Genomic DNA, 24,006 nt, shown 5'->3' with positions numbered 1-24,006 from the left:
TCTCATTCGTAAGTAGAGGAGCATCTGTACTTAGAACTCACTATGTGAATGGTTTAGGAAAAGAAACCACTCTCAGATCTCCAGGTCAGTGTTCTGATAATACATAGCTTCTCCCCAGGCCTCATGGGTCACTGACAACAGATTGCTGGGGTGGTTTGTGTCCTGTAATATACTTTGTTGTGGAACGGTCGATGTATATCTGATCAATGGATGGCAGTGTGGTCCCAGAGATCACACAATCCTCTATAAGTCATGATAATAATAAAAAAAGAATGATGATATTAACTTTAACAAAATGGTGCGTATATCTCAATGCCTGGTTTAATCTGGTAATGACTGTTCCTCGGTCTGGAAGTGAGAGTATAAATAGTCTTGTAGGACCTTCGTAATGAAAGCAGTGCAAAGAGATGGCAGCGGTGACCAGTCCCTTCATGGACCTACCTCATGACTACTGAGGTTAGTTCCCTTCAGACAGTTGACAGGGCAAGCAAGATATTGAAGAGGTCAATGAAAACTGGAACTAGGTGTTGGTCTATGTGGTACACAGGAAGGGATGCTGTCAGAGCCAGCAGATTAGTAGACTGTGACCTTGCTGAAAGTAATGCCCACATCCTGTTCAGACAATTACTGCATTATTTCCCCTGGTTCACTGGGAGTGTTGCATTTCTGATGAAAGTTACTCAGATCACCGAGTAAAGTGAGAAGTTGTAATCTGACATATTTGTCTTTTGCAGGTTTTGATGGCGTACAAGTCACTCCATAGCTCTCACTTTGTGATTTTATCATATCTTTGTAGTACATTAATGCCCATCTCATGGTTCTCTCCAGGTCAAATGTCATGGTTTCCAGAGATGAAAGCATCAAGCTGTTGCTTTAGTATTTTCTTCATTATTGAATGGAGTTAGTTTTCAGCTGGGAAAAGTAATTTTCCTTTTTATGGGAACACAGATGTTCGCTCCATTTTTGACACGTTACGTAGCTACTTCTGAATACTAGTTAATATCCATAGCTGAAGCTTTGAACACATTCAGTGAACACAGTCCCTGCTTTCAAAGCAGTCAGCTAGTTCCTGCTCTGCCTCACAGGGCTGGTGCGCTAAGGACCTTTCAGGGTGTATCCATGGTCAGACCTGCTGAAATGGCCCTTCAATAGCAGTGTGACAGTGATCTCGTATGTTACTGCCTCTGGTCGTGGTCGTAACGTGCTGGTGAAACTTTAGCGTATTTTACTGTCCATACACTAGGGTTAGGGTTAGGGTTAGGGTTATTGATTTAATAAGCACACTGCACTCCCTTGCTTGGCCATGGTGTCAGTGCAGCAGTCCATGCTGTGTATTGTGAATCCAAGGGGCTACATGAGTGAGTCAGGAATGCCTGGTTTCTGCTGAGTTTCTGTGATGACAATAGTCCCTCATCTTCCACTGAGAATGAGTCCAGCAGTTGAGTTCATCCAATGACGTGTGTTCGTCAGTAATAAAAACTGCAGCGCAGACTTGAATGAGTTCCACCATAGTCTCGCCAGCTGTCTAATAATGCACATACCAACTACCTTTATAACAAACTAACTATAAAGAAAGCAGCATGGCTTTATGACTGTTTAACCAGTCGTGGGATCTGACACCACCTAATTGAAAGTGTTTTGTAGACTAATGGTTCCTCATATGGACTAGAACTTTCATGCTTTTACATGGAGAAATGTACAAACCTGTTGATATTGTTCTCTTGCCTTTCAGGTAAATTCTGGTAGCTCAGGGCCAGTAGCAGTTTTCAAGATAATAGTGGACATTTTTCACTTTTAACATCACTCAATGAGAAATTAAGGATTTAATCTCAGTGGAGCTTGTCACAGTGAGCTTAGAGCAAATCCCAGCAAGCACTGGTTGTAAAGTGGGGAAAACCCAGAATGGAATGCATAAACAAACTATGTTTAATTTGAATTAACTCTATGCAATAGCTGACAAAAATAATATTGCATCTGACAAAGGCTTAACGCAGTGCCTTTAGATTGTTTCCTCTGGCTTTTTTAGTAGTTGATCCTTTTTGGGATCCATGGAAGAAAAGTTTCCTTTCAAAGCAACAGAGTGTGAAAAAAAAACTAAAAAAATATCGCAGAGGGCAAGGGGCGATGAGCCAGATTCCCAAACCAGTATAGCTGGAGCAGTTTCTGTGACACAGTGGCTGTATGCTGCCCCGTCTTGAATGGTTGTCTTTGTGTTTATTTTAAATCCATGTCTACAGTCCCATAACAAGTCGTAAAGCATCACTTTGAATTATCCAAGTATCGGCTGTTTTTGGTGAGGGATGAGATGGGAGAGGTTACAATGGATATGCCAGTTACCCTCTCAACAAAGCATTCCAAAAATTATCCATTTTATAGAGAGTTGATGCAGGAATGTATCACAACACACTCATGTAAAGGCCCTTGAGGCACTTTTGTTTGCTATATAAATGTAAATTGAATTGAATTGAAATTGAGTTTATACAGCGCAAAATTATTCAAATTAAAATTTGACTTAATTTTGGCGCAGCAAGTACCTATAGACGTCCTATAGCTAATAATGTAGACAGCTAGTCTTCAATGCAGTAGCAGGTGTACATATGTTTAAAACTTGCAACTCAGAGGAGGCAGTATATGGCTCAGTGAGCTAAGCCCCCATGCTTATGATCTGAAGGTTGTTGGTTCAAACCCAGCCTCGTCACATATGTAGCTCCTTGAGTATGGCCCTTAACACCCCTCCCCCAGTGCCCCAACACACGGCTGCTCTTCAGGGCCAGCTTGTTCTCACCTACAGAGAGCTAGTTGCAAAGACCCCCATGGGGATCAATAAAGTATCAGTTGCTATTTAAACACAGCATAACAAATTGGCAGTTGAATGTGTATATATATAATTGACTGATGAAATAATTTAATCATTAGCCTTTTAAGAGAGTACGGACAATGGATAGGTCATGGAATTTTGATAGAGAAAAAGACCTTGGGCGGGTAGGATGAAGAATTTTTGCTCCTGGAATGTATCAACGTGAATCGTTATACCATGTGAACTTTGTTAATCTGGCAGCACAGCCATTTCACTCCTTAGATTTTGTAATTCATTCTGTTATGAGATGTTATCTTCCGCCCTTATCATTCTTTAGTGACCGTGTTATTCTGAAGGCACGCTGACTCCTGTTCACTATAGCCCACAGCTGTCACTGCTGAACATACAGTATGCCCTATATATAGACTTTGGCCCAAACTGCTGTCTACCCACAGCTGACATGACCAGTGGAATCCTTTTTCTTCTTTCTTTACTTTTAAACAAGTATATGCATTCTTTTGAGGACATTTAACTTAGGGTTTAACTTTGGTTATCATGTCAGAGCAATCAGAAACCTTTCTGAAGTACTTGTTATCAAGTCAGTGATGTTTTTTTCAAAACATGAGGGCGCGATGAGGGCTAGGTGTAGGCCATAACTAACTAGGAGCTATTGGGAACAGCTGAAGGTAATTAACAAGCACTAAGGACTTGAAGCAGTAGGAGAAACGAAGAATATATGTGAAACAGAACATAACTACACGACTTTACACAGGCAAGGATAACCAGAAACAGAAGATACAAAAAGCAAGAAAATAGTTAATATTGGGGAGAACAACTGATCACTACAAGGTCCAAAAAAGATGACGGCAGGGATGCACGGTTCTTAACCACAGGCTTAACCCATTTGGCCACATGGTGGTTCTGGGACCAGGGGAACACACTAGGGACCGTGAAAGGTACCAAGGACGATATGGCCAGTGACACTTCCAGTTTTTTTATGAGCTGCTATGAATCCAAAGTTACATTTTCACCACTAGCAACACCCACCATTAGAAAGCTCTTTATTGATATAAACAAATCCTTAGTGTCACGACCAGGGCATTGACGCGCATCAACACTGATCAAGATAAGGAACGCGTGAAAAAATCAAGATCTTTGCATAATAATTTTCCAAGGCGCGATTCTGAGACATCGTATTACATCATATTTCATATCACAATACAAAAGTTACATTTTTTCCTTATTATTGCTACTTATGTTCACATTCATTAGTTGCAAATTCAGCTCACCGTTCACCAAAAATATGAGCGTGTTCAATAAACAGTGCTCATTTAGTGCGTTCATGCACTAAATGCACTAGTAATACAAGAAATAGTTTGTATTCTCAATATCACCTCTCCTTTTCTTCTTGATGGGAGTCCTGTGGTCATCCCAGAGTTTATGAATCATTCACCTGCTGTTGCACGTCAGTTCACAAGTTTACCCTGTTCAGGGTCACCTAGAACCCATCCCAGGCTCCCAGGCACCCACAGAACACAGGGAAAACATTAAAACAGACACTGAATGTCAAGCCTTCATCTCTGGCTATGTCAAACAACAGAACACCATGGCACACAGTCCATTTTTACTTATAAAATAAAATCTAATACTATGCAATTTGCAACTGGAAAAGGCTGGTTTTAGTGAAGAGCTCCCAAATGATGCTCCAGTTCCTTCCATCATTCCACATGTCCTTGTTTGCCATCCTGCCTGGTGAAAATCATTCTGTTTCTGAGAATTCATCTTTTCAATTACCAATAGACTATAAGGACACTGCAAAACAATAGTTGAATTAAAAGCAGCATGTTTTATTTAGTGTTTTATTTCGCACAGGTTCACAGCATTTTATTTTTTTTTATGTTTTGAAAAGAAACGTGTGAATATGAAGTTGGAACCACTAATATTTTATAAGAATTATCCATGAGGCTGATGGTTTTGCAACCTTAAAACTTCACATACAAGTGTGTTTTCAAAAAAATAATAATTCTCTTTGAAGGCTGTATAGACTGAAATGCTGCAAGCGTGTTGTTTTCAATTGAATGAGTATGATATGTGAGGAGAGAGAGAAATTGGCAGTGTCCAGTCGGACACAAGAGCTAAACATGATCTGCATCTAATAATGACAGCCGTTACCAGGAATACTCAGATATGTCAGATATGAAAACTCAGACGTGAGTGAGGTATAAGCATATCACTAGAATGGCAAATTCCTCTCCTGTCTAATCATAAGCACTGTGACGTCTGGCTTGCAGAATATGTGTGACTCTAGAACAGAAAAACACATGTGGTCCCTCACATAAGGATATGGATTCAGTTCATTTAGATGCGTTGTCTTTGTGACTGCTGCCCTGCATACTTCACTGAAAATATAATCCATAATTTATATATTTGTTTCTTTAAATATGCAAATAGGATTACATATGCATTTTAATCTTGATGCAAAGGATTTTTTATCCTTAAAGTTTTCTTATAGTTTTAGTTATCTTCAGAATTAATTGCATACATTTACCAAATAGACATAAAAGAGAGTAGGATTGATTTTGTTACATAGATTCCTAGATGTAAATGGAAAATATATTTACTGCCTTTTTAATGACTGCTAGAGGAGATTAATAAGCGGGGGAGCACCAACTGGGATGATGGGGGTATAATTCATTTGCTCTCTGATAGAAACCAAGTTTGTTTAATTAAAGAAATTTCCCATCAGGTTTTGTGTTAGTTCAGAATATAGCTGTCATGAGACACAGATACAGGGAACTGACTGGGGTGATTCAGGTAGTTAAGGATGTTTTCTCAAGCTTTGTCACTTGAATTATTCCAGTCTGTTCTGTATCATCTGCTGTGGGACCTTTGCAACAACAGAAGCAAAAAAGCAATATAATGATTTTAAGGCATAATAGTATAATAGGTACAATAGTGAAACAATAGTATACAATATATAAATATAAAAATTATATAGAAAATGGAAACAAATTATTTGAATCATGAATGTATTGTATGTCAATCTGTTATACTGTGCTCACAGAAAGTCTTGGAACGTTTGACATAATTCTGTAAAAATTTGAAATATATTGATTTCATAACAAAAGTCTATTGACAAGCAATGTTTAAAATATCAGCACATATCTTCCACACAGACATTTTATTTTTATTAAGTGTCGTTTTTTTGACTGACTCATTAAGTTCTGTTCTTACCATTTTCCTATTAATTGCAATTGTAGTCACTGGATTCAAAGAGATACTAAACACAAATGTTTAATGTTTTATGTTACTGCAGAGGTGTTATTAATTGAAAAGCACCCAAAGAGACTGTTTGTCAATGAACTTTTTAACTTAGAACTTTAGAACCATAATTTAGGTTTTGATTTATTATGACTTGAAATTAATGTTTTACATAAAACTACTGGCTGTTTCTAATATGAAATTTATTTTTGTAAACCAATGAATAAAGTTATTAAATCTATAAATTTCAAATGACTTGAAATTAATGTTTTACATAAAACTACTGGCTGTTTCTAATATGAAATTTATTTTTGTAAACAAATGAATAAAGTTATTAAACCTATAAATTTCCAATATTTTTATTGAATAAAGCAAGTGACCCAAGACCAGTTTAATTGTCTCTAGATCACATCATAAACTAAATTTTACACAATTCTATCATTAATAAAAGCTGGTCAGTTTTGATGATTATTAAAGAAGAGAAAACACACTTAATACTAACAGAGTAAGAATTTAAACTGATAGGTGACCATGAATATGTCTGTTTTTGACTGGATAATGGTTTGTTTCTTTTCTCTTTTTCTATTCTCTTACATTCTCTGTTATTGACTCATTTGTCCACGACTAAAGAGGAGAAATGTCTCTTTATAGCATTCTGATTTTGCCAAGAATTTGCAAAGATTCTAAACTGTCACAACAGACTGAGTACATAATGCTGTTGGTGAGCCACAGGAGTACTCAGTTACTGACTACATAATGCTGTCGGTGAGCCACAGGAGTTCTTAGTTACTGACTACATAATACTGTTGGTGAGCCACAGGAGTACTCAGTTACTGACTACATAATGCTGTTGGTGAGCCACAGGAGTACTCAGTTACTGACTACATAATGCTGTTGGTGAGCCACAGGAGTACTCAGTTACTGACTACATAATGCTGTTGGTGAGCCACAGGAGTACTCAGTTACTGACTACATAATGCTGTTGGTGAGCCACAGGAGTACTCAGTTACTGACTACATAATGCTGTTGGTGAGCCACAGGAGTACTCAGTTACTGACTACATAATGCTGTTGGTGAGCCACAGGAGTACTCAGTTACTGACTACATAATGCTGTTGGTGAGCCACAGGAGTACTCAGTTACTGACTACATAATGCTGTTGGTGAGCCACAGGAGTACTCAGTTACTGACTACATAATGCTGTTGGTGAGCCACAGGAGTACTCAGTTACTGACTACATAATGCTGTTGGTGAGCCACAGGAGTACTCAGTTACTGACTACATAATGCTGTTGGTGAGCCACAGGAGTACTCAGTTACTGACTACATAATGCTGTTGGTGAGCCACAGGAGTACTCAGTTACTGACTACATAATGCTGTTGGTGAGCCACAGGAGTACTCAGTTACTGACTACATAATGCTGTTGGTGAGCCACAGGAGTACTCAGTTACTGACTACATAATACTGTTGGTGAGCCACAGGAGTACTCAGTTACTGACTACATAATGCTGTTGGTGAGCCACAGGAGTACTCAGTTACTGACTACATAATGCTGTTGGTGAGCCACAGGAGTACTCAGTTACTGACTACATAATGCTGTTGGTGAGCCACAGGAGTACTCAGTTACTGACTACATAATACTGTTGGTGAGCCACAGGAGTACTCAGTTACTGACTACATAATACTGTTGGTGAGCCACAGGAGTACTCAGTTACTGACTACATAATGCTGTTGGTGAGCCACAGGAGTACTCAGTTACTGACTACATAATGCTGTTGGTGAGCCACAGGAGTACTCAGTTACTGACTACATAATGCTGTTGGTGAGCCACAGGAGTACTCAGTTACTGACTACATAATGCTGTTGGTGAGCCACAGGAGTACTCAGTTACTGACTACATAATGCTGTTGGTGAGCCACAGGAGTACTCAGTTACTGACTACATAATGCTGTTGGTGAGCCACAGGAGTACTCAGTTACTGACTACATAATGCTGTTGGTGAGCCACAGGAGTACTCAGTTACTGACTACATAATGCTGTTGGTGAGCCACAGGAGTACTCAGTTACTGACTACATAATGCTGTTGGTGAGCCACAGGAGTACTCAGTTACTGACTACATAATGCTGTTGGTGAGCCACAGGAGTACTCAGTTACTGACTACATAATGCTGTTGGTGAGCCACAGGAGTACTCAGTTACTGACTACATAATGCTGTTGGTGAGCCACAGGAGTACTCAGTTACTGACTACATAATGCTGTTGGTGAGCCACAGGAATACTCAGTTACTGACTACATAATGCTGTTGGTGAGCCACAGGAGTACTCAGTTACTGACTACATAATGCTGTTGGTGAGCCACAGGAGTACAGCTACTCTGTAATTTACCTTCTCTTTGTGATAACCACAATTCATCTGTAACTAGATCAGCTCTACATGGTATGTTGTGAGGTATTAATTAATAATCAAGGAAAATGGGAGCAGAAATAGAATAAGTTACATTAAGAACATGGTGTTTGTTCTCATGCTACAGGACATGCTCATAAAACCTGTTATTTTATATTTTCTTCGCTGTTTCATGCCTGTTTCTCTGGAATAATATACGTTTCACAGCGTCACACAAATTCCGTCGAGGAAAACAGGTATGGTCATTTATTTGTGTGATCTTGGAACAGCCCATCTGGGGCGGTACTGGAGAGGTGGATTATTCTGTCGCCTGCTGCGTGACACTGGTTTAATATGGGTTAGTTTGAAAAACATGCAGAAACACCCAAAGAAAATGTTTAATTCCTCGCGTTGTGCCTTATCTATATCCCCTAGCGTTGTGTGTGGTGTAATTGCGCTTAGACGTTTGAGGAGTGTTGAATTATATCTTCCTTCTACTCTCTCTCATCAAAGGAATTGTGTTACGTGGAGTGCATTGTAAACCACAGGGTATTTAAGGGTGGCTTTAAGGTGTTCATAAGGCGATGCTGATCAAAATGATTGTACTACTTATGACACAAGCAATATATTCTTAGAATCATGATTCTAGAATAACTATAATATATAGTTTTCATATGATCGTGTTTATGGTTCTTGTTTATTTTAGGAAAGTGTTTTTAAGCAAATTATGTATAGCTTGTTAAAGTTCCATCATACATTTCACTTTAGCATTTTCACCAAAGTAGACATGCGTATGTTGTACACGTATCCTGCTTTATTATTTTAATAGCCGCAGTCTGTTCTCTTCCCTCTTCACATCTTGTTTTCTGTTCTGCTTCTCTTCCGTTGCAGCAAATCGATTCAGGTGAAAGTCATAGATGACGAGGAATATGAGAAAAACAAAAATTTCTTTCTGGAGCTTGCTGAGCCACGCATGGTGGATATGAGCCTGCAGAAAGGTACAGTACGAAGCTCCACACCCCCCCACACCCCCCTGCTCACGTTAACTATATGACTTCCTGGTATTTCCTTCACCCTGTCTCCCATTTACTTCCTGCACTTCAGACTGCCAGCATTAAAGTTCACGTTTGGTTAAACTCCTGCACACCCATCATTTTACTGTTCAGAAAGGTGCAGTCCAATTTAGCTGGTACCCCCCCCCCCCCCCACAAATACATAATTCCAGTAAGGGGTTCTTTGGGAAAATTTGTGATCTGGAATAGGGTAGCAATGGCAAATGCTTAACTTTGATTTGAACATTGAGTGGGGGGGGGGGTTGAGGCCTCCACCTATTTAGAGGGACACATGATTATTGTGGGGAGGGGGGGTTGCATTAGCCAGTTTTGATTTGTTGGTGGTGGGGGGGGGGTTACAGCCCCCCATCCCTCCCATAATTTAAGCCCGTGAGCAATGGTATGAAACAAAAATTCTATATTTTTTGTTCATTGGTCAAATATTTTTATATAAAATATAAATATAAAAATTGCTCCTTTCATGGTACTTTCCAGTCAATGCAAAATAAACAGGTTTGGCTTTTAGTTATTTGTTATCCTCAATGGATAAAAATGGTCTATGTGAAATTATATTTTTTAATTTAGTTTTTACAAAACAACCAGGACTTTGTATCAGCGAACTATAATTTATGCAATTTGACTGTTTGGCGGGGTTTTAATTGGGCTGGCTGTCCAACCTGCCTGCTGCTTAAGCGTCTGTCTTGGACCTGTCTGGTAGGTTACCAGTTGCAAAATATTTTTCAGTTCTACGTCATCAGTACTAGGTGCAATGCAGGGGCTCTCAAATGGTCACGTACTGATTTCTAGAATATGTTTATAACATTTAAAAAGCTTGAAAACATTCCATTTTAACCTCAACAAGCCATTTTCCAAGGGCCCCCCACCCTTCATTTGGCAAAATGGGGGTTGCAAATTTATGTCACTGTCATTTTGGGGTTTGTACGCTGAAAAGTTTGGAAACACCTGGTCTAATGTTATAGTGCTTTGTGACCTGTAATGTGTAACTATATAATTTGGCAGAACAAACAGCCTTTATGAATGTGTTTCTAATCTGTACCTGAAAATTACCTCATGCTATGGGCCTCTGTTGTGTATTTTATTGTAGTTCATTTTGTTTTGTGTATTGCAGGAAATTTTGCAAATGGATTTAAAAATTACATAAAAGGACCAATCATACTAGGTTTTGATTATGGCTCCTAAGTACATTTTTGGTTAATTTCATTGAAGGAGTAGAAAGACCTTTCCCTTGACAGATGCATACATCTCTATAAGGGACTCCAGTTTAATAATGCTCAAGACCAATTCAAAATAATGTGCATAAGTTGTGACAAACTAAACACATTTTTGGTTCCCAAAAAAATCCATTCATTATTACATGTATTGAATAATATTTAGTTTACCCACCTTTGTATTTCTCAGGAGGGTGTAGACTATTAAACTCTTAATACTGTATTAATCTATTAATACTGGCCTGAAGATGAATCTATGTCAGTAATATGATTCAATGTACTTTGTGCCAGAATTGATAACTCACTGTAGATTAGTCATATATGACTTTATGTCAAAATACTGAGCACTTTCTAATCATTCACATTGGATATTAAATGAAGTAAATTGGACATTGTAGTGAGAAAATTAGCTACAATTAGCTGATTTTTTTTTACTCTACACATTATTCTCTGAATTACAATGAATTGCTCAATATCTTGATTGAAAACTGCACTGCTTCTGAAGGGAACATTGCAAGTGATACAGCTGAAGAATGAAAGGACTGGAATGAGAAGGCAGATGCTTCGAATGTGTGTAGTACTATTTTATCCCATGTATTGACTGAATGTAATGGAATTGTGTCCACATCCATTTCCATTTTTACAGACTGTTTTGTTGCCTGATGAGCTGATGTGTGGCATACGGTGTCTACTTACTGCATTTTTTGGTTTTTCCCTTTCTATTCTATTAACAAGTATTCATGACTATTAATCTCAAATACATACTAAAGCACCTTCATACTGTAAGACACACTTTTGACTAGATTTGATGCCATTTGTTTCAGGTAATAATATCCATTTATGGTAATTGCACGGTCAGCATGCTATTTCATGAATAAATGGCTATTTTTATTCCCAGCAGCTAGGATATAAAATATTATCCAAATCAACTATAACTAGGCTACATATCAATATCAGTACTGTAAAAGGCCTGAAAAACCCTTATATAAGCTGAATATTTCTGTATAAGAATGAAATTCCAGTAACAGAAACAGCACACGTACTTGTTTAGCTCCTAGATGGTTGACTACAGGGGCCTTTCGGAGAGCGGCCATCAAACTTAGTTATAGACAAGCATTGATTAATGAAGTTTCATTGGCCTAAAATACATGCAGTTGTGTCCAACACCCATCTCCATTTTTGTTCCATATCTTAAATGCCATACTATGTTCCACCATCACATAAAAGTGATATACTATGTTATATTCAGAAAGTCCCTGAGATGGAAAGAAAAGGAGAATGGCTTGTTTGCTCAGGCTGTCAGTGTTAACTGGATTATATAGTAGGACACATGCTATTTTTTTTTAATGGATGCAGGTTTTCATTCTTTTGAACACCCCTACTCATTTAGGCCAATGCTTTGGAAACATCATAGACGTACCAAATTTGAGCAACTGATGATCTTTATGGCTCACAGAGAACAAATAATTTGTTATTTTGTCCCTGCATGTGAATGGGTTTATGAGGATATTTAAATTCTTCAGGGATATTCTGCGTTAAATATCGCTGTTATTCAAACTCTTTGAACAATGCTGAAATGGTAAATGCTGGATTTCGCGCCGTATGGAAGGTAAGTGAAGCAGTGTCTGTTAAGCAGATATCCATAATTAATTGTGTTGTCACCAAATTACTACCTGTGCATCTACAGCTGGCACTAAAACGATGACTTTTTGATTTTCCTCTCCGATATGTAAATGAGGTAGAGCACGTTTTCCTGGAGTACCAAAGGGGCAATTGTATCGATTATTTTCAAAAAATAGCATTACTATCAGAAAGTTTCGGCTTTAGATGCAGTAAAATGTTGTTGCCATATGTGACAGCTGAAATATTTAAAACGTTTTGAGACACAGACATCAATAACTTTTCTTGTGACTCAGAACAGCATATCTGCCTCGAATTGTTTTGCAACACATCTTTATCTCCAAAGTACTTACCAACTCTGATAAAGCCCTGTAACAAGGCATGTCGCGCAATATAACAACACAGCTCTCACTCAACTTATACACTTTATTCAAGTTCTCAGACAGAAAATTCAAAGCAGAAGTTGTTTTGCTGTAGAGGCATAGAGAAAGAGCCAAAATGACTTAGCACCTCTATTATTTTATTTGGATAGTAGGTAAATTTGTGCGGCAGAACAAGCTTTAGTGCACTCTGCATCTGATATTGTATGATTGTATGTGAAAGGACACAGAGCACCCCAAATTGGATTGTCCCAAACATTCTGTCAACCTTTCTGCCAAAAGTCCCTGATTCCATTAGACAGGGAACCTCCAGGACTTGGGGCAGCCAGTTCTGGGACAAGGTGTCCTGGAGGTTTGATGATGCTGGGGAATGAGGACCTGGAAGATGGATAACAAATCAGAGCTACAAATATGAAAACCAGGACTGTAGCAGGACTGCAAATCTTGTGCTCTGGGAGCCCCAAGCGAGCTTGTTCTGAGTATGTATTAAGCCTGGGACATCCAGTTTTAATTAAGTCCTAGACCACAGTATCAATCTCATCAGTCCTAGCCCTTGGGCAGGGATTGCACTTCCATAGGGAATGAAGTTGCCTGAAACTGATGCAGAATCATATTCTCTCTATATGTTTTAGCACTTGTATCACTGGACTGCAGTCGTCTTTTCTACAGAGTGATGCCCAGTGTTTCTGCCACTTTCTCAAGCTTTTGGTACCATTTCTGCTTCGGTGACACTGTTTGCCATAGCTCAATACAGGCCTGCAGAACAGTTTAGCAACCTGTTCTTGAAGTACTTTTAGCTCTTGTCCATTGTTGGCCTGGATTGGGAAGCACTGCTAGCTAAATGATTTTCTACTGGACTTTCATTCCTGTAAAAGGGTCATGTGATGGTTTTTTTGGTATCCAGTTTAGCAGCTTTGTAATTGACTGGCCACTTTTTGTTACTGCTAATTTGTTCTTGCTAGGAGAAGGCAACTCACCCTCATGCTCTCACATATCCCTTTCGGGTTGTTTGCATCTCTCACTCCCATGTGACTCTCCCCTCGCTAGTGCTGCCATTTTCGCCACTCATTCACTCAAACAATGAAGGTGGACAGGTTGTCTTTTTCTGACTTCTTCTTTCCCACATATTTTTAAGGGAATCCAGAACTCACCCGATGAGCAATTTAAATGGAGGGAAACCAGTGGGAGCCTAAGGCACCTCGTGATTTGTGAAGAAGAGGTACAGCAGCCTCTTAGTGCCTGATTCACAAACATGTTCAGTACGGCGTTCAGGGTGTGATTAAAACACTGAATCAGTCCATCAGTGTGGCTGTGATACAAGGTGGTATTAATGCATGCCTTGATTTCTTAAAGGTAATACACAGTTCGGAGAATACATGAAATGGAAATGTGTTTTGCTTTCTCATATGACTGGGAATGCTTCAGGGTATCTAGTGTCACAATTTCAGGTTACAAATATTTATTTGTGGCCTTGCTTAGTACCTTTTAGTGCGCCTTCAGTGTCCATTTTGATGTGCTTAAATAGTGTGTCAATAATTGATGATTACTGTAAGCGTGAAATGTTAGTCTTGCAACATTCCTGCACTCCTGTGTACATGTGGAGGGCTTGAAGGATGCATTGTAAAGGATGTTTCTCCTTTAATAGTCTGTCACTTTGCAAGAACAAGACATTCAGCCATATCCTATATAAGAGCAACTCTCCCCACAAAAAGCCTTCCCCTATCTAAGCTCCTTCTGGATCTATGTATACATGGAAATGGTCGAGATCCTTCTGCAGTAACTTATGCTTGCTTGTCCTGGTGAGGTTCCTTATGCTTGTGTGTCTGTGGAGGTCCAGTTATCTATTTTGTTAGCGTCCGTGCTTCTTGTGTACATGCACATACCCTTACTTGTTCCTCTTCTGCTTCTCGCTTGGGTATCATGACTTTTTCCCGCCAGTGTTACTGGTCTTCAGGTGCAAACCCATTTCCAGCACAAGCCAGAGCAGGTTTGAGAAAGGGAGCACATTGAATGTAGTTCCTATGTGAATCCACAGTTGCTTTTTTGCAAATTAAACTGAGGATGCCATACTTGGTGGAAGTGTATTATTGACAGTGCAGGGGTTATTCTGCAAATTCAGCAGTTACTTAAATTGTTGGTAGTTACTGTATACAGTGAGGCTACTGTTGATTTTTTAAATCTCAGTGTAAAGCACTCAAAGTGTTGGATTGTGAGCCTCAAAAAGCAAGAAGAAGATATAGCTGAGTGATGATAATGACTGAGAAGAACCTGGCAAATGAGAGGAATCAGGTACTAGAAAGACCAGACATCTGAAAGGTATCTAAACCTGAAGGCAGATATGCTCTGAAGATAGCAATTACCCCTGATAGTTTCATGCAGGCTTCTCCTTCTCCTTCTCCTTCTCCTTCTCCTCCTAATGCCCCCTTCTCATTTATAATTCAGAAGCACCCTCCAGCATTCCTAGTTCGTCTATATGAGGGATGTCTGATTGGCCCCATCACTTAGACTCGTTCAGTTTGCACTCATATTGTGTTTTCTCATAAAGAAAATATTGTGAAGGCATATGAATCATTGTTGACTGACAACAGTGATGGCATGGCTAGAGATAGGGGTTAAGTCCTGTGTGCCCTATTCAGGGTTGTGGGGGGTCCAGAGCTTATCCCATGACCATGGGCACAAAGCAAGGAACAGCCCAGGATGGGGCACCAACCCATCACAGGGCACACTGACACAGGCACACCTATGGGCAAGTTGGTAACTCCAATCAGCCTCAGCATGTTTTTTGAACTGTGGGGGGAAAACCAGAGTACCTAGAGCAGGGGTCTCCAACTCCGGTCCTGGAGATCTACTATCCAGTCGGTTTTCTATCATACCCAGCCTCTGATGAACCACACCTGGCCCTGGTATGTTCCTGAGAGCAGGTGTGGCTCATCAGAAGCCAGGTAGGATAGAAAACCTACTGGATAGTAGCTCTCCAGGAACGGAGTTGGAGACCCCTGACCTAGAGGAAGCCCCACAACAACACAGGGAAAACATAGAAATTCTACAGACAGGGAACCCTGGCAGAGATTTGAACCCAGGTCCCAGACGTGCAAAGTAACAGTGTTACCCGGCATGTACACTAGCCTATAAATGACGGCTGCACAATAGTGAAACATTTTCGAATATCACAGTGTGGATTTTTTTTTGTGTTAAATATTGAGATATTTATGAAATAAAAAAGGAGTTGAAAATGTACTCAAAATAAACTACAACCAAATAGGAATTATTATCTACCAATAACGTCTGTCAGAGGAGCTGGTGATGTCGCTATGAGCGGCTCCAGCAGACACAAAGCAGTGCAGACAAATCGCTCGCTTTTGTTTGACTTCATCTCCATGGAATACAAAATATTTCAATACAGCGGAAGGCTTGGTGACCACTTCTTGTTTGGTTTTCTCCTACTCGCTCATTTTCGTTAAATTTCTCAAAAATGCGCCAACAGCAAGGACAAAAAAATGATTACAGTTGGCTCAGGAAGCATGTTCAGAACTTAGTCCTTTGTTGAATTTTAGTTTTAAGTTTTGTAATTATGGAACAAAATACTAATACATACGTATGGTTACATTACAAACAGTTAATCCAGCAGCAAGACTGCTGAATAATGGTTTACAGATCTTCCCTTATTCCGCTTATACTACATGCATATCTGCATGCATTTATACATACTGTACATACATACATGTCATCTTTCAGTCTTATTGCACTATGAATATCATCTGTCGAATAAACTAACATCATTTTTATTTACAGTATTCTTTATGCTAGCTACCACGTTCTTCAGTTCATTGGCATATTGTTAAGAAACAATTGCCTGATGTAATGTTTTTGCTTCAGTGTCAGTGTTGTCTGTAAGGGATTTACCAAAATACCAGGAAAGATTCGTTTTCCCCACGATCCATAGTGCATTTCAGTTAAATTCTGTTTTTTGTATCTCTTCATGTAGATGCAGCACCTCAGATGTTAAATCAATGCAATCATGGGGTAATTCAGATTCACTTAATTAAACTGGTATTTTACACCTTAGGTACATTCTTGGATTTTCGTCCTCAAAGACATACTGTCTCATTAAAACTTCTGAAAGCAATTTACTGGCCATATGCTGCCTCAGCGTTGCTCTGTATTGGTCTTACATCACCAGGAGCACTTTTTCTTTCGGTCAGGTGAGTATGAGCAGCTGCGTACAGTTTAGTGTGAATTATGTGACAGAGTAACAATTTTCCATTCGGATGCAATTCCTCATCCTTAAAAGTAACATCACAGGTCCAGGCAAATTTAGCCTCCACTCACTAATAGGCTTTTCACTTAGGTTTTCCTGAATAATGAGAATCAAGAGCTTGTTTTCCTTGTCCTGTTGTAATTTTACTGTATCGTTTTGCTGACTCATAGTTAGACTGTTTAGCAACGTCTCCCACCACTTTACAGATACTGTAACATTTTAGCTGTTCTGAGAATCCAGCCTAACCCTTTTGTATGGTGTTATGTAATGTGTTCTTGGCAACCTTAGCACTGCCATAATTGGATAAACCATAATTAAAATCAATCTCAAGAAAACCCAACAGTTATCAGTCCACGACACTGCAGTAGATTGAGTGGTTTGGGTCCTCAGTATCCCCAGATGAGCTTCTTTGGTCCTCTTGGTTCTAGTCTTCGCCATGCTTTACCTGCTTGAAAATGCCTTTAAAATGTCATAGTTCGATGTAACCGTGTTTCTGCGTGAACTCCAATCTAACACGATGTTATGTCTCCTCTGACTGTAAGGGAAGCTAGGTTTGCATGGACTTCATGAATGATCTCTGCATCCCTAACCCTATATACGCAGTCTGGCTACAGAGCTTGGTATTTACTTTCGTTGCTCGCCGATGTCAAGTGCCAGTCCTACTTAATTTGGTGTCTTGGTTTATTCTTAGTTCTGGACCTTGTTCCTGTCTTTGCCTTTGGTCTTGCAAAACTGGTCTTGCGATTTCCTGGTTCTCAATCAATGCCGCCTTGATCCTCACTTCATCCCAGTTTGCTTTTCCTAGTCTGGATCCTTCTAGTACTTGCATATTCCTGACAGCTGTGCTTCATCCTATATCTATGCCTGCAGTTCCTCCATGTCTGGTTTGCTGTACACCTGGGTCTCGCACGTCCCATCTGTGTCTTTCTGCACATCCTGCTGGACCTAAGTCCTGGTGGTCATTCACAACCTTGAGGCTCAGCCAACAGGGAAGGACTATTGCTTTTGGAAAAATATTTTTCCAAGCTCAGGGTGAGGCACAACATAATGGAAAAAATCCATAGGATTGCTCCAAATGAAAGTCTTGAATAAATCATAAAATAAAAGTAAGAGAATCGAATGCAATATAAATAATTATAGTCACTTTCAGTTTTCTTATTCTGTGCTGATATTAAAAATTTCCAGTCCTTTGGAGTACATTCCCTGGAGTTTGCCATTTGAATGCTGCATATTGTTTTAAATAGAACATTTTGTAAATGTGGTTGTCATGGTAGCTAACTATGACCTCATAACTTATGGGAGCTTCTTCCCAAAAGTCCAAAAATATATCATCTAGGTGACTGGGTGTCCCTAAATAATGTGTGTGCCATGGGATAGGTCAAAAGCACACGGTTACTCTACATTACATAAGTGTTTCTGGAACGTGGATGAATTTAATGAAGGTATCAAGAATATTTTTGCATACACATAGTACAGAATGCTTCAGATTAAAAATAAAGTCTTCAATAATGTTCTGCTATTTTGCAAGTATTCAATACAGGATCATCCTTTATGTGGATCACATCGAGCATCCAGTTCACCAGTTACCTGCATGGTTGTTCCCCACAGTCACCTCCATATGCTTCTAATGTATAATCATCCACACTTACAAACAGCGTTTTAAGCTTGGTCTACTTAAATGTCTCTTTGCTCGTTCTGGAGGCTTGGTTCCTCATTCTTAGTATTGGTTTTTGATTCCCTTGGTCTGTTTTTTTTTTTAAGCTGATTACTTGATTTTCTGGACAGGCGAGACAAGCAGAAGCATTTGTTTGTGATATTTCAAATTCCAGTCACTATGTTTATCCGGATACTGTATATCAAAAGTTTGAAACACCCACCACCTGACCTTGCCTTGGACTTATTGAAGGTGCTTGTGCTCTTGTCACTGTAAAAGACTCTATTTGGAGAAGTCAGATGGAGAAATAGCATTGCCTGATATATCATTTTTATATATGACTGCTAAATAACTGCGTATACGACCTTTGCAGTCTGGTATTTATACTTTAAGCACAGCTGCATCTCATTTAGAAAGATATCTTGTTGCCAGCTTTGACTACTTATAAACTTTATCAGTCTGCTACTTTTCCTCCTCTGGACCTGGACATGCCCAGACAATTTTCTTATCGGTTTTATCCTGTGGTCATATACTGTATGTATTGAAAAGAGCTATAGGACCGTCACCTTGCCACTGATGCCTGAGATCCAGCTGCCTCTGGCAGAGACTCTCTGCACAGAAGGGTAGGAGCAGCAGTTATGTATAAGGTCCTCATTGTTTTGGTGGTGCATTTCCACAGTCTGCATCGAAGGTGTGCAAAATAGATCGTGTTTTGTAGAATGAGTCATCCTGAGGCTGTAGATGCGTCCTGCACAAACCCACATACACTACTCATGAGCGTCATATGTTGCACTGGCACAAGGCACTGATTTGTGGATGGTCTGTGAGTAGATCTTCTGCCTATAACAACCATCCTTCCCCGCCGGTTGAGCCTCGGGGTTCTGGACGGCCATCGGGACATAGTCAGAGAAGGATTTATAGAAACATACAGGGCCTGCATAGCTGGGCCATGGTGTAGCGCTAACCAGTAGTGATCATGGAGGGAATAACTGGGAGACAGGGAACGGACACTAGAACCCGAAAGGTAACGACAGGAGGGGTGAGACTGAAAAAAAGTGCTCAAAATACTAGAAAATCATCCATCCGTCCATCGCATAAGAGCTGAAACTTGATACTAGAGAGCAACAGGAATGAACAGCAAGCTCTATGGCCAGGTTGTGTGGAAGCAGTAGAGCTCATTACCTGACAACATGTCCAGGTCAGGTTGTAGGTTACAGAGGGTGTCTACAATGAATGCAGCCATGCAGTGTCCCCTGCCGGAACAGAGAAGATGGATTGTGCATTCATCTTTCTTAACTGCTTGTCCAGTATAAGGTTGCAGTGTGAGTCTAGAGCCTGGCATGAATCAAGAGACACCCGGTAATGGTGCCAGTGAATCACAGGGCGCACACTCTCACACACTAATTCATCTAACTGCATGCTTTTTGCAGTGCCTGGAGGACACCTACATAAACTTGAAGGGAATGTGCAAACTCCACACACAGAGACTCAGAGGCACACAGCAAAGCCGCAGTCCGGGAGATATAAGGCAACAGTGACACCTTACAGTCACATAAGTAACCATATAACTCACTATAGTATTCTTAACAATAGCAATGATACTGTTGTTAAAATGAATGAATTGGATTATTAAAAATATATTTTTATATCTGACAAAGAGAGACTGAATGATAAAACTTTACAAATCAATTGAAATCACTAAACATCTGTTTTCTATTTCCTATTTTACATTTTGCCTCCTTTATAAATACAAGACTGGTAAATCTGTCCATCCATCCACACACCCTCCAACCACATGTGCCAAGCAGCGATGTGGGGAGTGTTTGGAGCCTATCACAGGCAGTCACGGCACATGGGAGTGAGAGACCCTGCATGGTATTCCAGTCCATCACAGGCTCTGCTGATTACTCAGCCTAATTAGTTGCTTTATTGGATAGATTGTACATCATATTTCTGTCCTTTTTATTTCCTCTCGCTATTTTTTGCTTAATTTTTCTGCCACTTAATGAAAACCCTGGAAGAAAACTCAATAAAACATTTGAGGTATATTTCGGACCCGTTTTTCCTTAATTATATATACCTGAATACTGAGATTATGTCCATCTTTGCAGTGTAAGTAATCACTTATCAGAAACGGTACGTAGGCCTTCGTGAAGCTGTGCGCTGATGAGGTGGGTCAAACTAGGCTCAAGTGCATTGGAGGCCATTATATAGGTGTTTGATCTCTTGCTCACCATGAAGTCACCGTTAGATTAGTCCTTTCTGCATGCCCTAAAAAGTTGTATCTTTGCTTCTTCAATTCACCTTGAAAGACCAAATGTAGGTCTTACAAGGCAGGCTGCAATGTTCAGACTTTGTATGGTGATACATAATAACAATTCACGGTTTGCAGTGGAATTGGCTACGACTCATTGACCATTTTTTTTATGTAACTGGTTTTTCTTTTTCTTCCTTTTTTATTCCTATCGTATTTCTCTTCATCCTCCTTTTACTGCCATATTCTTTTCTTTTCCTGTCTGCCTTTGTCAACAGCTCTTTTATTCTTTGAAGGTAAGAAAATGTCTCCCATTCTGCCCTTGACATGGCTTTTACATGCCATTTGTTATTTGCCTTTAAGGGAAACGTGATGTGGTTTGTATTATGTAACATATTTAACACATTTTGAGAGTAAGGAGTATTAACTAACCTTGTCTTAACTAACCCTGTCTTAACTGTTCAACTTTTTTTTACAGTCTTTCTTCTGATCTAATGATTTACCAAGTTGCTAAAATATTTATTGAAAAGTTACTAACCTATGAATTCTGCATTTAAAAAAGAAGTGTCGTAAGGCCAGTAGTTTGCACATTATTTGAATTAGTCATTTTTATTAACAGATGCAGGCATTACAGATGGATTTGTATTATTTTGTAAGAAATTATTCAAAGAAAACAAAAGGTAGAGTTAATGAAAATTAAAAAAAAAAATTGCAAGATGGAATGAAGTTTGAATAGGAAACATGGGGGCTGGAAATTATGACTGCAGGTTTAATCAGATCTGAATTTCTCTGACTGAGTAGGACCATGGACTGTGGTACTACACAGGTGTAGCATGTTTTCTGGGGTGGGACATAAGGAGTTCTATAAAAAGCTAAGGTGATAAAAATAAGTTCATGGATATCTGATGTATGATGGCCTTATTTAGCATTTTTGTTTGACTTTGGCATTTGAACTCACAGCTTCAAGTTCCTAAAATATGGTCTTGTAATTGTATGTAATATTAAGCATTTGACTATGTGGATGCTTATACATTGTACTGACTGCATGGAAAAAATCTCCTGATTATTGCATAATACTTCCATAAGGCTTTTAAATTCCTGTCAGCAGGACTATAACATGGCAAGATCTACTAGGATTTTAGGTAATGATTCAGAGCTGTGATCACTAATAGAAGTACTGCTGCAAACAGCAAAAGAAACTGAATCTTGATCAAAATTTGTGTTGTCACGTTCTCTATGTAACATGCAACGAGATTTTTTAGTGTCTTACAAATTGATTTTATACTGCCATCTAGTGTTCAATATTCTTTTGCTAACTTGTTCCACCAAATTGCATAGATTCATATTAAGACTGATTGAGCTCAAGTCTCATTGGCCATACTTGGTGCTTCTAATCAAGCCATACATTCAGTCTTATTTTCCTTGTTTTCTCTGTTTTTCTTTTCTTACCAGACCGAAAGTTGTCACCTGAAGAAGAAGAAGCAAAGAGAATCGCAGAGATGGGCAAACCGGTCTTAGGGCAGCACCGCAAGCTAGAGGTCATCATTGAGGAGTCGTATGAATTTAAGGTGCTTTTAATTGATTCACTTTTTTGACACTGTGTCTTTGTCTATACAGCCGCTCTCCAGGTTACGATGGGGTTACATTCCGATAAACCTATTGTAAGGCGAAAATATCGAAAGGCAAAAATGCATTTTAAATAAAGTATACCTACCTAACAAACATCACAGCCTAGCCTAAAGTCTACCTTAAAAATGCTTAGAACACTTACATTAACACAATAGGGCAAAATCATTAACACAAAGCCAATTTTGTAATAAACTGTGGAATATCTAATGTAATTTACTGAATAATGTACTGAAAGTGAAAAACATTTACCTATTGTAAAGTTGAAATACCGTAACACGGACCCGGGCGGCGTCTGTATCCGTTTTTGTGACTGTCTTATGACAATGCAAATGATTATTGTGACATTTGCATTTTCTAATGGCCTGTTTCTGATGTATTTTAGAGCACAGTGGACAAACTGATAAAGAAGACTAACCTGGCTCTTGTTGTGGGAACTAACTCTTGGCGAGATCAGTTCCTGGAGGCCATCACAGTCAGTGCAGGTACAGGATAAAACTCAAAATTATTTGGGTTCAAGTCTGCTGTAGCTGTGTGTGTGGAGTTTGCATGTTCTCCCTGTGTCGTTATGGGGTTTCTTCTGCCCCCCCCCCCTCACAATCCAGTAAACAAGCTGAGGTTATTTGGAGTTACCACATTGTCTCTAGGTGGGTGAGTGTGCCCTGCAATGGGCTGGCCCCCCACCCTGGGCTGTGTGCCACCTTGTACCCACCCTGGGCTGTGTGCCACCTTGTACCCACCCTGAGCTGTGTGCCACCTTGTACCCACCCTGAGCTGTGTGCCACCTTGTACCCACCCTGGGCTGTGTGCCACCTTGTACCCACCCTGGGCTGTGTGCCACCTTGTACCCACCCTGGGCTGTGTGCCACCTTGTACCCACCCTGGGCTGTGTGCCACCTTGTACCCACCCTGGGCTGTGTGCCACCTTGTACCCACCCTGAGCTGTGTGCCACCTTGTACCCACCCTGAGCTGTGTGCCACCTTGTACCCACCCTGGGCTGTGTGCCACCTTGTACCCACCCTGGGCTGTGTGCCACCTTGTACCCACCCTGGGCTGTGTGCCACCTTGTACCCTGAGGCTTTCACTATGATCACTAATTCTTGAAAATGTAGGATCAGTTTGAGCTCATTTCTATGATCAGAACTGGAAGGCTGTTCTTCATTTCAACAAAAATTCACCAATAAGGTATAAAAATTTGTGTAATATATGTAAAGTAATTTGATTGTCTATATGCAATTCACAGTTTCACGTGTTGTTTGCTATAATCTTCTGTCTCTTGCTTTTCTCAATGTTGTCTTTAACAACATCCCAGGAGATGAGGATGAGGAGGATTCGGGGGAAGAACGCCTGCCTTCCTGCTTTGACTATGTCATGCACTTCTTGACAGTTTTCTGGAAAGTTCTATTTGCATGTGTTCCACCTACGGAGTACTGGAATGGCTGGGCCTGCTTCACTGTGTCCATCATCATTATTGGCTTGTTGACGGCCGTTAT

General features: G+C 39.8%; 1 protein-coding gene across 1 annotated transcript in view; it reads left to right on the top strand.

The window, feature by feature from the left end:
* The window catches only part of slc8a3 (solute carrier family 8 member 3), a 63,874-nt gene that overhangs the window by 33,827 nt on the left and 6,041 nt on the right, over positions 1-24,006 (top strand). The window contains exons 4-8 of the mRNA XM_023835995.2: positions 9,331-9,437; positions 21,165-21,182; positions 22,339-22,454; positions 22,898-22,997; positions 23,826-24,006. The exon at positions 23,826-24,006 is cut by the window's right edge and continues 92 nt beyond it. Of these exons, the coding sequence (XP_023691763.1) occupies positions 9,331-9,437; positions 21,165-21,182; positions 22,339-22,454; positions 22,898-22,997; positions 23,826-24,006 (522 nt within the window). The remainder of the gene's footprint in view (positions 1-9,330; positions 9,438-21,164; positions 21,183-22,338; positions 22,455-22,897; positions 22,998-23,825) is intronic.

This window comes from Paramormyrops kingsleyae, chromosome 14 (assembly GCF_048594095.1).
Source record: "Paramormyrops kingsleyae isolate MSU_618 chromosome 14, PKINGS_0.4, whole genome shotgun sequence".
NCBI classification, from domain to species: domain Eukaryota; kingdom Metazoa; phylum Chordata; class Actinopteri; order Osteoglossiformes; family Mormyridae; genus Paramormyrops; species Paramormyrops kingsleyae.
The sequence above is the reverse complement of the archived record's forward strand: the minus strand, read 5'-3'. Positions and strand labels throughout refer to the sequence as shown.